The sequence below is a fragment of the Sturnus vulgaris genome, chromosome 5 (assembly GCF_052056855.1).
Source record: "Sturnus vulgaris isolate bStuVul1 chromosome 5, bStuVul1.hap1, whole genome shotgun sequence".
In the NCBI taxonomy this organism is placed as follows: domain Eukaryota; kingdom Metazoa; phylum Chordata; class Aves; order Passeriformes; family Sturnidae; genus Sturnus; species Sturnus vulgaris.
The window spans coordinates 33,703,346-33,718,860 of NC_142247.1; the positions used below are offsets into that span (position 1 = coordinate 33,703,346).

The following is a 15,515-nucleotide window of genomic DNA, read 5'->3' on the forward strand; positions in this document are numbered from 1 at the left end:
GAAGAACTTCTGTACATTGAGGGTGGCCAATCACTCAAACAGGCTGCCCAGGGAGTGTCTCTCCATGCATGTGGGAATGTTTTTAGAGGAAACTGGACGTGTAGTGAACGAGCCAAGAAAGAGATAAGAATGCTTTTATGAGCCTGAGCTAGGCCCTTAAAGGTACCTTGAAAGAGAGATAAGAGGAACGGCAGCTATTTCTTACCAAGGGTGAGACAAAAAGAGCTGAATGTGATAGGTGAATGGCAAGAAACTCTGAAGCCAATGAACGATGGAAAAGCCAACGTGTTTGCCTTGTGCAAGAAGGCTTTTACCAATCATAAGTTGCGTGATCACATGTAGGGGTAGAGAAATTGTATATTAGGGTTAAAGTGGCATTTGCTTGATTCACATTGAACTGTGCAGTGCCCAGTTCTTATCTTCTCACATGGAGACATTCAAACCCCACCCGGACAAGCTCCTGTGTGATCTGTTCTAGGTGACGCTGCCTTGGCAGGGGGTTGGATTGGATGATCTCCAGAGGACCCTTCCAAACCTGACGACTCAGTGACTGTGTGACTCCAGCGCTCGCGGGCCGGGAGCCCCCCACGCCACCCCGCTGGTCCCTGTCCCGGGGCCCCTGGGCTGCAGCAGCGGGAGGGCTCAGCCTCCACGCTGGGATCGGGGGGCAGCGGCGCTCGCCTGGCTGCCCGCCCCTGCCGTCCCCTCCCGGCCGAGCCCCGCCGTTCCCCGGCGCCGAGGGGGCGGCAGGTGCGGGGCGGCCCCGCTCCCCGGTGGCCGCGGGCCCGGGCGGGGTTGCGCCGCCGCGGATACAGGCGCTGGCCCGGCGCCAGCGGCATCGGCGCGGGTTGCATCAGACGAGGCTCTCGCCGCGGCCGCGGAGCCGGCTCGGTGCTGGCAGGACGGCCGCAAGATGCTGCGGGCACCCCCTCGGCTGCTGCGGACCATCTGCACCACGGCTGCGGTGAGTGGCGCGGGAGGGGCGGCCGCGGACCTGGGTCCCGCCGTGCTGCGCCCAGCCGAGCCCGGAGCCAACCGGTCGGGGGCAACCGGGGGCTGGGCAAGGAGGGGGATGGCGGGAGCGGCTTTTTTCCTGGTTGTGATGAGTATTGTCCGTGCCGAGGATTGAGCAAAGCGCGTAGAGGCACGGCAGGCTCGGGAAAGGGCTCGGTGTGGGTGCAGAGGCTGCATCTTGCCCGGCTGCTCGCGAGCGGGATCGCAGCCATCATCTGGGCGCTGCATCTTGCAGGGATGTGCCTGGAAGCTGCACAGCGATGCTGTGGCAGTGCCCCGTAATCGCGTGTCGTGAACAATGTGATGCAGCTGTTCTCTGCCTCCCTCCTGCTGGGTTTGCCCTGAGAGAAGCTGAAGGCTGTGTCTTCTCAGTTTGAAGGGACCGTGCTCGTTCCCAGTGCCAGAGAGAAGCCCCCCGCTCTGGCCTGTCTCATTTGTGACCGTCTCATCGCCAGTTCATAGCTCGGGGATAGTGGGGGCTGCTCAGGGTTGAAGTTGATGGCCTAAATTCCTCTGCACCCCATGATTTGGTCTTTTACAGCTCTGACCGTTTGTTTCAAGCCATTCTCTTTACGTCTTGTTGCATATATAGATAGCAGAACTCGTGCAAGTAACCGCTCCCTGAAAGCCTTGTCCAGTCCAAATTGTCCAGATGTGCAGGTCTGGCAAGTTGAATGAGGCCTGGGGGATTTTTTTTTCTTCCCTGGAGATTGTTCATTGTTTCGCGTTTGGCTGCTCAGTTTTGTGTGAGGACAGCAATCCTCCGATGGTATCTGCATGGAAGGCGATAGAAAAGCCTTTTGGAAATGCAACCAGCAGTGCCAAAAAAAGTGAGGATGAATGAACGGTGGGAACACATTGCCCTGGATGTGTATGTAGATGGGGGCGGGGCTCTACTATGGGTTTCTATTTGCAGGGATTGGAATTTAGCACATGTATGGGGATCTCAATAGAAATAAAGTTGCAGTACTGCTTTTCAAAAGAAGCATCTTTCTATGATAATTTTAAAAAGATGTATCATTCAAATATTTTTAGCTTTACTAAATTCTTATGCAAACGAAGTAAAATACTGTAATCTTTTTGGTAGTAAGGTTTGTACCTAGAGTAGTAGTTACAAAATCTTAATTTTCAGGAAATCTAATTAGCAGCTGATAACCAATTGAAGTTTAGATGCACATACAAAAGAGGCAATAGCAGAAAATTATTTTTGTCCAAAAAATAAATATTCTCCTGTGGGGAGATTTTGTAGCTTTAGACTCTTCTTAGAGAAGAAAATGTAGATGTTGGACTTATCGCCCATTTCTAGGAACTAGAACTTGACAAGATAGTTACCAGAATTTGTCAGGCTGCCATCTATGCAGTACTTAATTCTATTTGTTGGTTTTATTTCTGTTTAAATGCTTCAGGGGGAAAAGAGAACCAGAATGGAATAAAACATTAAAATATTATTTAACTTTTAATGAGCTATTTTAAAATAAATTCCAATATGGTATCAAGAGATCATACGGACACAATTTTAAAATGCAGAAGTTAAACTTAAATCCATGCTTTTGTATTGAGGTAGTGAAACACAGGTGAACTTACAGACACGTTGAGCATTCAAGATAAGACTGCTTGTACAAACACTTTATGCTTTATTTTATTTTATCATTCTTTATCCTTTATCTTATTTACTTCATTCAAATCATTAGTACTTGAGTCAAAGAAACAAAATCACTGTTAATCTGTGTTGCATTACAAACAAAATAGAAGGTTAAAAAAGAAATTAAAAGTTCAGACAGTGAAATCAACAGAATTACACTAGAGTGAAAACTAATTATCTAAAATCTGGTATTTTGGCAGTGCTGCCATAATAACTGTATTATTCTATGATTAGCCATTTAAAAAAGGCTGGATCTCTCTAAGCCACCTGAACTGCATTGTTTACTAAAACTAGGAATCGGGTAATCTTACAAAAGTGCAGCAAAAGATCCACTCTGGTGGTACATGACCATTAATCTTCACATGCACTGTTCATGCATGCTACACTTTCATAGTCAGCCAGCCAACTGTAAGAGAAGTCTAATATAATCTCTTAACATCACTGTCAAAAACAATAAAAAGTTTAATCTCTTTGTATGTTAGTGATAATGATGGAGTATCCATTTAGCACATTATTCAAAACTAAGATTGTTTTGGTGTTCTTCAACAGAATTTCTTTCTAAAGGTTCATGATGAATACTAGTGATGGCATACTGGCCAAAATGTCCCATTTCTGTAGAAAACACCAAACTATATTTCTTCTCTGTGTCATCTTACAGAACTTTCCATTTTAATTGGGTGTTATGTCTACATTAAATTCTTCTACAGAAATTTCCCACTTCCACCAATCGAACTCATTTTAGGTAAAAATGCTTAAAGAGAGTTTCCAAAAGAAAATATGAATGGCTATAACATCTCATGCACTTGTTTCAAAAAATGAAGGACTGAGTGTACAAGCCCTTCCACACAGATTTCTTTCCCTTTTTTTATTTCGCAGTAGAAATCCTGTTTGGCCGACTTCTGGGTTTATCTCCTGCCTTCTATTGATGGCAGTGAATGTTAATGCACGAGCAGTCTAATCAGATGTCATGCCATACTTTTGTACCATTCAGTGGAGAGAGAACTCAAGAATCACTGGTCACAGTTACCAGCCCAGCAGTCCCCATTTGAGTTACTTTCTGTGAGACAGCAAAGCTGATTTATTGCCAGGCTAATGTTTTTGTGCACTACAAACTTTCTCACTCTGCAATCTTCTCAGTCTTTCCAGTTTCAGTTTGGGTTTGGTGAGGTTTCTTTATTTGTACTTTTATTTGTATTTGAAGACTGTGTTCTCTGCTTCTCACCATTTGTTGATTCAGTTCCACAACTAGCACAAATTAAACATGTAGCTTTATTGAAAGTATGTTGATTTACATAAATTTGGACTTAAAATTACAAGAAGATTGTCCAAGTATCAGAAAAGCAGCAAAGTACAGCAGTGAATATTTTAAAAGTGCTTTGAAAAGGAGGTCGGGTAGATTTATAAAAGCAATAATTTGACATGATTGTTTGTGATGGCAGAGGAAAAGATTTATTAGCTAAGAAGATCCCTTCCAGTCTTGTGTTCTTACTGAAAGATGTTAATGAAAGGACAGAAGTAGAATAAGTAATTCTCATCTGGACTATTTTTAACCTTTATTCAATATACTAGTTGGGCACTAGTTAACATAGTACAGAAATCAGAGGTTTTCATACCATGCTAAACGTGTTCAGTGATCCAGCAGGTTAATCTTTCTCCAATTTGCCTGCTATAGTTAAAAGACTTGGGAAAATCTAATAATTGGTTTTTGTAGTGCAGCAACATTTCCACTGTAATGGTAAAGGCGTCTGTCATAAAGCATTGATAATGAGCACCACCTGCATCTGTTTGGCCTTGCTGAATAAGGATTGCAAGGATAAGTTGTAATTCAGAACAAGGAATTCACTGTTCTTTGTTAAGAACAAAACAATGGACAATATTTGAGGTATAGCTGCCAGCAGTGCAGTGTTGGTTAGTAATGCTATCATCACCAGTCTCACAGACATTTTTTACCAGCCAATTATAACAGTCTGATTTTGCAAGGGCCTGAGTTATGTCCACCTTTCCATCTTACTGCTTCCTTCTACTGCAGTGGCACTAGTGCTGAGTAATGCTGCAATACAGGACAGTTTTACTATGCAGTTTCATTCTCAGGGAAAATATCACCTCTAGCACAAATAATTATTTCCTATTGTTTTATATAAAAAGAAATAAAAAACACACTTCAATATTCCTATAATGGAACCTACCAATTCATAACTCCCTTTTCTAAAGCCAGCTGCACAACAAAAATGTAACCTGAAACCAGGAAAACACATCCATAATATGTGAGATGTGAAATTACTTGCAGTAGATTGTGGTTTTAAGTAACCTGTTTTTCAGGACATTTCTCTTTGTCATATGATCTGTTGGGCAGTGCAGACCATTTGTTATCCTCAAATCAATAACCCACTCAGTAAAAGTATCCTCATGTCCCAGCACCCTAAGAAAGGGAAGAGGAGGTAAGACATAAACATAACAAACACCAACTTACAAGCAAAACAAATATTCATTCATACAATGCCTTGATTCCCCCAATGAGTCTTAAGGAAAAAATGGAAGTCCAGTTGTGAAAATGAAGTTAAGAACAAAGGTGGGGAGTGTGTGGATTTATTTCCTACTTTTCATTCAGGCCTCCTAAGAGGACGGATCTGTATGGTTTGTGTCTAGGAATAGTTTGTGCCAGATTCAGCTTTGGGGAAAATAAGTTTTCAGTTTATTCTGTGTGGACCTTTCCTTTTTAACCAGGTCTGATAGTCCATTTGTTTTTTAAAGGTTTCCAGTTTTCCTTTTCCGAAAGCTGACTAAAAATGCAAAGACAGAGTGTACAGAGACACTACCACCCTTCTGCCAGACTCATTCCTGCTCCCCCACTGGCCCTATGTTAGGACTCATGGCAATGCTATGAGCTAGACCAGTGAATAGATCCAGTTAAGAATAAGCCAGGTTTTTTTATGTTGGTGCCTGCTTACTTCAGTACCCTAATGCAGTTCTTGCAGCTACAGGAGTACTAATTCTGGGATAAAGGACGTGTTAGAGATGAGGGACTGGAGGTAGGGTGGGAGAGGAGCACAACTGTCACATAAATCTAAAAGGACTCTGCAGGAAAAAGTCGTTTTCTCAGGAAGCAATCACTTGAAAAACAGCAATATCTGAGATTCTGATATCATCATTGTGTTATTATTCTAACTATCATAAAATTTTTAAAAAGTGGCACTGGTTACTTGCACCTGCTCAGCCTGAGGAAGCTTAAATCACATGTTCAGTGTACTGGGATCCAAATGCAGCAGGCAGTAGAAGTCCAGCAAGGGAACCTCACCTTTAGCACCTTTATTTGCTTGTAGGAGGATCAAATAGATGATCATCACTTTTAACTTGGCTGGAACAATGCGAGTTTGTCTTCTTTAGCCTATACATGTTAACCACAAAGAATATACCTCTGTTTAATTACAGGTATTTAGAGGGCATGTTCCAGCCACATAAATTATGCCTAGAAAAATATTATATGTATGTTTCAAAAGATGTATTTTCATTCCTGACTATGGATAAGATCATGGAGCCTCTCATAAGAAGCAGTGGGTCTGTCAATGAAAATTCTAAAAAAGCCATATAAACGTCAGTGACAGTATCAGATGATACTTTCATGTGAAGTATACTATCTCTGAATTTTATGCTGCCTGTCATTAATCTCAAAAAATTGATTATTATTCCTTCAAAGGTCATTAGGTTAGAAAAGACTACTCCATTTTAAATCAAACTGAAAATTGACAAAGACAGAGCAAGACAGAAATGTAAGCAACAACATATTTTCTTTCTTTGCATCCTAGAACATGTTTTGTTTTGATTCTTTTTACCAGGCTTATCAACATAAGCTAAAGCTAGCCCTTATAGGTCAAAGTATTTTTGGACAAGAAGTTTATAACAAACTGAGAAAAGAGGGACATAAAGTTGTGGGCGTATTCACCGTGCCTGACAAGAATGGACAAGCTGATCCTTTGGGTAAGTGTAACCTGAATCCAAATGTTAAAATTACAGGTATACATAACAAAATTGCCTTTTCATGAGAAGGTTATATCTATATGGGAATGACTTGCATATATTGCTTTAGTTTCACTAAATCCAATACAAGAACTATGCTTTAACAAACACCAGTCCCAGAACCAGTTTAACCTCGTCAGTTTGTCATTACTTTAAAAAAGCAACTTTTAAAGTAGTTTCTAAACATGCAGGGCTATTTATTAAGATATTGGAAAAACAAAATTAATCTGGATATCTTATTTGAATGTACACCCTAGAGGTAATAACTCTGAGAAAGATCTGTATTTTAGAGCAAATAGCTGCCCAGCCTGTATTCAAGTGCAAATATTTGTCACCTGCTTCACTGTGCTCTCTGGGACACTTAAGGCATGGAGATGATTGTTTATCCCTGGCTTTCTGCCTTTTTGACAAGTTTGTATGTGGCAGTGTACCTGCAGAGCCTATTTCTCTTCCACCTGGACTATGGAAAACACATCCAAAAGTTTGGAGGAGGCTTTGCTCTCCCTTTTTCCATTTTTGAGGTGCATAACGATTTTCTAGGTTTACTAAAGAAAGAAGTTTTGCTTATTCAGAATAAGAAGTTTTGCTTATTCAGAATTGCACTTATTGTACTCAGACCCCAGCATGGCAAAGAAGCTAATTTGGAACCATCTGAATTGTCACTTTTTTTGTTTTTTGTTTCAGTGACACAAAGACAGTGAGTTAATATGATCAGCAAATAGAAGTGCCAGAATGGAATGTACTTTTATGGATAAGCTTAAATCAAAACTGCATTCCATGAGCTGTTTCAAGTCTGAAGTCTGTCTTGGTTTTGGTTGGGGTTCTTTTTTTTTTTTTTTTTTTTTTTGTGTGTGGTTCTGACATGTTTTTACAGAAAATCTCATGAGGGAAGAATCAAACATAAATTTTGCTTACCAGTGCTGTGGTGTTCACAGACTAGCATGTAATTCTTAACTCTACCTCATTAAAAGATTTAATCATACTTTGGAAGAATTAGAGAAGGCAACTATTAGTTTAGAAAACAGAAAATTTATTATCTATGTCTAGTTGGATTATGTTATATAAAAAATTTATATACAATTTATATAACTTGTTTACATTATATAAATTATTCTTGCACAGTTGTTACACTAACAAATGTAACTAAGTAAATCTTCCAATCTTTCAATCATATATTTATTTTAACTAAAACTGCAGGATTAGTTTAGTCCAATCTCTCCTGATTAGGGGAAAAAAAGGAAATTAAACTTCACTACCTTTTACTTCCAGATGACTCAAAAGCTTAAATCTCAAGTCTTTTTAACTTTTCTGTGCCCTCAGACAGCTACAGTCTTTATTTCTGAAAGTAACTTCAGTACACACTAACTTGCATGGAATGACATTTAAACAAGTATTTACTTATGACTTAAATCAACAGGTTTAAAGATGCTTCAGGTCAAGCTCAAGACCAAATTTCACAAACAAAAAGAGAAAGTAAAGTAAGAATACATGTCTTTTCTGCTTTCATTGGTACTTACTAGCCAAGTCATAAGAGTGAACTGTAAGCTGGGATTGACATAAACAGTAGGAATGAGAATCAAAGACAGAATGAATAAAATATTTCCAAGCACAAAAGTTTTTAAACAGAAGGGCACTCTGCAATCACATTCTTGATGATCTGCTTGAGTTGTCATGTGATATGTCTCTGATTGAATTTTTAACACAAAATGAAAGAGCTAATCTGTTCTTGCCCCGCAGCACTGGCAGCGGAGAAGGACGGCACTCCTGTTTTCAAGTTCCCCAAATGGAGAGCTAAAGGCAAATCTATCCAGGAAGTAGTTGCAGCCTACAAATCAGTTGGAGCAGAGTTAAATGTCCTTCCATTCTGTACACAGTTTATCCCCATGGATGTTATTAACTGCCCAAAACATGGCTCTATTATTTACCATCCATCCATCCTACCACGCCACCGAGGAGCTTCTGCAATCAACTGGTGAGTTCTGTGCATGGAAACTTCGTGTTTGTCACATTAGGATGTTGGTCTGCACCCATTCCTCTTGTAAGTGATGCAGTTCTGTTGACTTGCAACTGCTCTGAAGGAACTTCTGTGGAGCAGCTGACTATTTGGTGCATGAACTGCACTTCATACCTAGGATTCATTATTATTTCCAGTGCGAGTTCAGCTGTTGCTCTGGGAAGAGCAGTGGATCTGTACATTCATATGTTTTACTCACATGCACAAATCGACAGTCTGGTGTTTCCATAAGCAGGACATTGCCCTTGTGGCTCATCTCCACAAACACTAGATAACTATCACAGGGGGGTTTGATGCAGACACTAAGATTTCACAGAGTGGAAGGGAGAAGACAGAAGAGAACCCACAAGAATAAAACCTTATCTCTCAATGCACAAAGTAGGTTCACATCACCACCCTGAAAGAGCTACACTGCAATAATGATCACAATAGACTCAAATCCTATGACAACAGAAATAACATTATCATAATAATATGATAAAAATAATATGATGAGAAATAATAATTATATTATTATTTAGTGTCTAAATTCAATAAGAAGTTATCTAAATATGAAGAAACAATTTTAAAAAATCTTACAGGCAGCATGGTGATTATCTGAATCCACAGCATTGTAGATTCAAAGCAAAAGCATACTTAGTTTTGTTTTGTTAATTTTAATCCTTCCTGGAAAAAGTACTAAGCTGAAATACTTAAAGAGAGGTGTTAATGAGACTATTAGAGAGGTAAAGACTTCCAAAAGTATCAGTTGTGTCCAAGTGTGTATAGTAAAATAGCATAGCAGTGGAAAATGAGACTGAGACAGTCCAGAAAAGAAATAAAGAAACAGCTTTTTAAGCCACAAAATTTAACAATAACAATTCCTCCTAATATGTTAAAGGTGGGAGGTATGTAAGTGATAGAGGTGTGTGATTTAACAAAGGTATTTATCAAGGAAAATACCCCAGTAGAAAATCTGTATTGATATTCAGGATGGAGGAGCATGGAGAAGATGTTACTATCCTACAGTCCTTCTTGGTGTAGAGTAAGTCAAAACAAAACTGAACTTTGAGTAGAATACATTTTAGTGAACTGATGAAGGAATAAGAATTTCTTTGTCAGGACCACCAGACTTCAGCAAATTTGAACTTGCAGATTTGAGATGACCTGCAATGCTTCTGATTCTTAAGATTATGTTGATGCAGATGACTGGGAAATAGCAAAAGCAGTACCAGTTTTAAAAAAGAGAAAGAGAAAGCCAAGAAACTTTAGATCAATTATTCTGATTTCAATCTGTGATAAAGAATACACTTTCTGTGCAAATGAGTAAATGTGAAAATATGAGAGTAAGAAAATGACAGGTCAAATTCAAAGTTAAAAACAACACAATACACTCAAGGGAAAAAAAACCCTGATTATATGTAAGCAGTATTAATTGTTGTTACTCAGAAAAGACACCATGGAAGGATCCATTCATTCAATGGCCCTTGTGGGTCTCTTCCAACTCGGAATATTCTGTGATCTTAAATACTGTCTGCATCTCAGTTGGAATATGAACTAGCTAAGTTTGAAAAGGCTAAGAAAGATGGTCTAGGGTATAGAACAGCTTTCACATGACTGAAGACAAATTATGTAGTCTTCAGAATGGAAAAGAGGTCATTGGGAAGAACACACTCTAGCTGTGTGTTGAGCCATAAAAGATATGGAAAAGTGAACAGGGAAGGATTGCTCATTCTAGTCAAAAGTCAGGGAGCAGCCAGCAAAGACATCAGGTAGCAGATTTTTCCAAATAAAGAGGTACTTTTACTTCATGCAGTCTCTGATTAAATTGTGTGACCTCATATCTAGAGAGCTCTAAAAGGATGCTTTTATGGAGGAGAAAGTTCAAGAGGTATTTCACAGTAAGGTGTAGATATAAACTCTCCTTCAGGAAGTCCTTGAGTCAAAGGTTTGCAGAAATGGAATGTATTGCCATGTTGTATCACTGCATCTTCCTCTATTTTTCATATTCCTTCTGCAAAAGGAATCTATCTGCTTCTGTCTTCTCAAGTAAAGGTCATTGTCCCAAGGCCTTTAAACTAAACTAGGATTTGGCCTTGGCTGACTGTTCTAGGGTTTCACCCTCTCATCCCTTGCTCTAATCACTGCTTTCACATATTGTGGCCACAGCCCTGGTGCTGATGAGATCCTTTATCCCCACAGTATAACGAAGAAAACCTTTGGGAATTATGTTTAACATGGCTAAACATAACCAGGTGCAAACAAGGGCCCTGAGGGTTCCTCACTCACTTGCTTTGCAGTCTTTCAGTGCTGCCACTCTGTTATCAGCAGCCCTTTGTGGAGGGAGCTGGTGGACAGAGGAGGGGGCACACAATAGTTCTTACCTTATCACCTATTCAGCATCAGAGACATTTGCTCATAAAACCTTCTTCTCCATGCTGAGGACATCCATTTCTCACACTTTTGGAATTTTTGCATAATGAAAAACAGAAGAAAGGCTGCTTAAATATGTGAAAGATCTGATATGGGTTAGCCAAACTTCTGTAAGATTTCACTTCTCTTACACCTGCCAACTTCCCCAGCTGTCTTTGGAGTTCATCCCTTGTTCAGCCCATATGTACTTTAGTGTACTTCGCTCATTTTGATAATGTATCTTTCAGTGCTTATAATTAATAATGAATTTTACTGTGTATAAGCCAGATCTCAGACGATCCTGTTACAACATGGACTGCTGAGGGGATACTTATATGAGATATGTATTACTTAAAATAGCACTGGTGTTTGCATGCAGACAAATGATTAAAACCATACAGGAAATATTTTTCTCATAGTTTCTGGCTGCTCCTTTAAGCACATTTCAGTCTGATTTTCCATCATTCTGAGACACACACCAAAGGAGAGCTGCAAAATTTTAGGTGGCTGAAGTTCCCTTTGAATGCAGAGGCAGATTCTGAGCTGAGGTAAATCAGCACAGATCTAATGTAAGCATTGCTATGTTCCTGCACAGCAGCTGAGAATCTGGCTGGATAGCTCTAATTCCGTTAATAATTTTTCCTTAAACAGTTGCATATTCATAATTTTCCACTCTGAGTTTAACTCCTTTTCAGCTGTGTGACAAATGTACTTTCATGTTGACCTACAGATGAGCCATGAGGCTTAGCTAATTACAGTTAACAATCATGAATTATAATATTCTGTTAGATGCTTCCATCTTTCAAATACTGTCATAACTGTTGCACACCTTTTGCTCTGAGTGTCTTACCATTAATAATACTGTAAAAATTATTATCACAATGAACTGTGTGACACAGCCTGTGTTCAATTGCAGCATTTTCTATGTCACTTTGTGGAAACCACATATCAACAGTGTCAAAACTGTGGATTCCTGACTGTGGAGTGAGCAGTGAGTGTATAGCAAAGATTGTTAGCATTTTCTTTTCTATCTTCCTGAAGAAAATGAATGTGTAACATGTGAGTTGATATTCCTAACTACTTTCATTTTGTCTGTATTTACTGTAAGTCTTTTTTTTTTATGCCCAGGACTTTAATTCAAGGAGATAAGAAAGCAGGATTTACTATTTTTTGGGCTGATGATGGTTTGGACACTGGACCAGTACTTCTGCAGCGAGAATGTGATGTTGGCCAAAATGATACAGTGGATGACCTATATAACCGGTTTCTTTTCCCAGAAGGAATAAAGGCTATGGTATGTATAACTGTACTAAATGCCAGCTTTTTAAGACGAGAAGAGGTTAAAAGTAAAGGAAATATAGACAAGATGTATGCATTTGGAAAGACAGAGGTTGTGATACTCAGCCAAATCCTCGACTTCACTGGAGCTGTGTGGCTGCACAACAGCTGAGGATGTGACCTCAGAATATTTGTTGCTGACAGCAAGCAGAGCATATTCTGTTTCCACAGATGGCAAGGAGATGAATTTGTTTGGAATGTGGCCCTTTCCATACGTTTCTTAAATGCTTTTACAAGACAAAATCTTTTAAAGGCTCAGCAACAAAAAAAAATTAGGTGTGAGATTTTTAAGGAAAAAAGGCAGCATGGTGTTCAAAGCTCAGAGTCCTGGTGGATTTGCTTTGGTTTCTCTATGCTTATCATTTTTTGTATTTTTTTGGAATGAATAAAAGAAAATGCACAAAAAAGACTCATCATTGCTCCTCAGAGGATTTTTTTCTCCCTCCATTTAAATGCAGAAAAATAACTTTTTGCAGAGAGTAAAAGGAAAAAGTTGAATGTAATCATACTGAGCCACATGTTTGTTCTGAAGAATTCAGACAGCTGCTCTAAGTTTGGTGACTAGGTACTCCCATGAAATTCTGAAGGGTGACAAATTTATTTTGTCAAAGAAGCCCAAGGAAAAACAAATATTTAATCAGGGCAGCACTGGTCCCTTAGAGTTTGGAAATATTAGGTTTAAAAAAGCCCAAACCAATTCACCTTGTGACAGAAAGTCTTTTGCTGCCATTCCTAAGTATGACTGAGGAAAAAGAGGTGAACCAAGCTAACATTAAATCTTTTTCTCATAGGTGGAAGCTGTAAATCTAATTGCTCATGGTAAGGCCCCTCGTATACCTCAGCCTGAAGAAGGGGCAACATATGAAGGGATCCAGAAAAAGGAAAATGCAGAGGTAGTGTGAAGTAACACTGTGGTTTTTTGTTTTTTGGGTTTTTTTGCATGGCTAGAAAAGTTATTAGCTCAGATTAAAGTAGCAGCAATATGGAGTTAACGTGAATTTTAACTGAGTTGTTTCCTCACCTCTTTTTCCTGGGATACCTCTTAGGATGCATGTAATCGAGCCCTAGGTTAAGTTCCATTTTCCTTTCAGCAGTTAAATGTATTTAGAAACTTGGTGTCCTATTCGGGATAATGCACAGACAGCTAAGAAGCAGCTGCAATGTCAGTGGATTCTTAATAAGCGACCATACTTGTTGTGGGAAAACAAATGGGAGATGGAACAGAAAGCACAGCAGAACAAGATATTATGGCCCAGAACAGGAGCTTGTAGGCATGAAAAGGCACAGCATATTCAGCTAGAGAGGTCTTTGAAACGATGGGGTTTTGTAAGGCTGCCAAGTCATTCCAACAATAGGCTGATTCTGTGCTAGTGGGAAAAATTCTGCTTCGAGATGTGACTGCTCAGAGCTGTAACTGCTTGGAACTGTAACATTATATAAGGCTCAGCTGTGAGAACAATGACAGACTTCAATAAACTACTTTCACTCTGAGTTCAACGACTTCAGATTTCAATGTCCTGCATGTCTATGCTCGGACACTTTGCCTTCAATAAACCACTCGGACTTCTTTTTGCTCAGGCTTTGGCTTTTCACTTGGATTACTTTTTCACCCCTTCCACTACTGAAGTCCTGTCTCTCAGTCCTGGCACTTGGGAATACAACATTGAGTCAAAATCATTCTCTTTGTTTGCCTACAGGCCATACGAAATTCTCTACCAGAAATAGGATTTTAGGAAAAGGAAGTTTTGGCACCTTTCCTTCTAGTGCCAAAAAATAACACAGGCCATACAAACAACAGATAAAAAAATTAATTGAAATAGTTGAATTTCCAGATTAAAATTACTTTATCTAAGCATCCCTACCACATTGGATGATCTTGTTTGTGGTTGAGAAGGTGCAGTGGTGCATCCTGACATGTCTTGATTTCCTAGATCTCCTGGGACCAACCTGCTACAGCTTTGCACAATTGGATTCGAGGGCATGATAAAGTGCCTGGAGCATGGACAACAATAAATGGACAGGTATGATCTGAAAACCAGAAGAATATTCTTCTCTATACCCTCTTTTTGACTCTTTTTTATTATAAAATTAAAAATGTCTGCATACAGGTGAATACGAATGACTGTTACATTGGAGTAGCTCTAATTTGATGACTATGTGGTTTTTGTGTATCTAGAACAGGCATCCAAAGAAATACACAGAACATAGCAGTTAAGAGTTTTTAAATTGCAGATTAGTTTAATTTGAAGAAAGATAAGTACAATATCTGAAAAAAGAAAAAGAGACATGGTACAAAGGTACCAAGATTAGAACCAAGCTGTGCCAGTCATTTTGGGAAACAGGTATGCATTACAGTATAATACAGCCCATGTGCAGTGGCCAACATCACAGTATTGACAGCAAAATGAAACACTGCGAGCTGCTGAAATAACAGAGGATTTCATTTTAAGGAGATTTGGGCCTAGATACTTTGCAGAAATAAATCTATGAAATTTTATAGGGTGAGTGGTCCCTCACTCTGGGCATGCACTGACAAAAGCTGCTCCCTTTCCTGCACTGGTTGCAGCATGCACATTGTTACAGTTCAGCTGCTTTGCAGGCTTAGGCAATTTGCAAAGTTTTACACATTCTGAGTTGTAAAGATTTAGAAATGTTGTAATGTGTTTTTCATGTGTAGGTAATTATATTGTATTTCTATTATATTGAAGCTTCAAAACAGTATCATAAAATTATTCAAATTTTGCAGCGCATTTAGAACCTGTGCGCTTTTAATTACATTTTTTTTTAGATGGTTACTTTTTATGGGTCGTCATTACTTGATGCTTCAGTGCCTGCTGGACAAGAGCTGGCAATAAAAGGTGCTTCAAGACCAGGACTTGTGACAAAGAATGGTCTAGTCGTTTTTGGAAATGATGGAAAGATGGTAAGTGCTCAGTCTGGCAAACATAAGCGCGGATGGAATAGTTTTAGCAAGGAGGGCAAGTAGTGTGGAATTGTCAAGTTAGATAAATCCAGGTGCTAATGACTGACAGCTAATTCACTTGGAGTTTATCAATCCTCTACCATCCTATAGAGAAGACATTAATTTAATGTTTTGCTTTT

At 39.4% G+C, this 15,515-nt stretch overlaps 1 protein-coding gene across 1 annotated transcript in view; it reads left to right on the forward strand.

The window, feature by feature from the left end:
• Positions 1–841: 841 nt before the first annotated feature.
• The window catches only part of ALDH1L2 (aldehyde dehydrogenase 1 family member L2), a 28,448-nt gene continuing 13,774 nt past the window's right edge, over positions 842–15,515 (forward strand). The window contains exons 1-7 of the mRNA XM_014877027.2: positions 842–964; positions 6,490–6,631; positions 8,408–8,642; positions 12,204–12,369; positions 13,205–13,306; positions 14,345–14,434; positions 15,202–15,336. Of these exons, the coding sequence (XP_014732513.2) occupies positions 914–964; positions 6,490–6,631; positions 8,408–8,642; positions 12,204–12,369; positions 13,205–13,306; positions 14,345–14,434; positions 15,202–15,336 (921 nt within the window). The 5' untranslated portion in view covers positions 842–913. The remainder of the gene's footprint in view (positions 965–6,489; positions 6,632–8,407; positions 8,643–12,203; positions 12,370–13,204; positions 13,307–14,344; positions 14,435–15,201; positions 15,337–15,515) is intronic.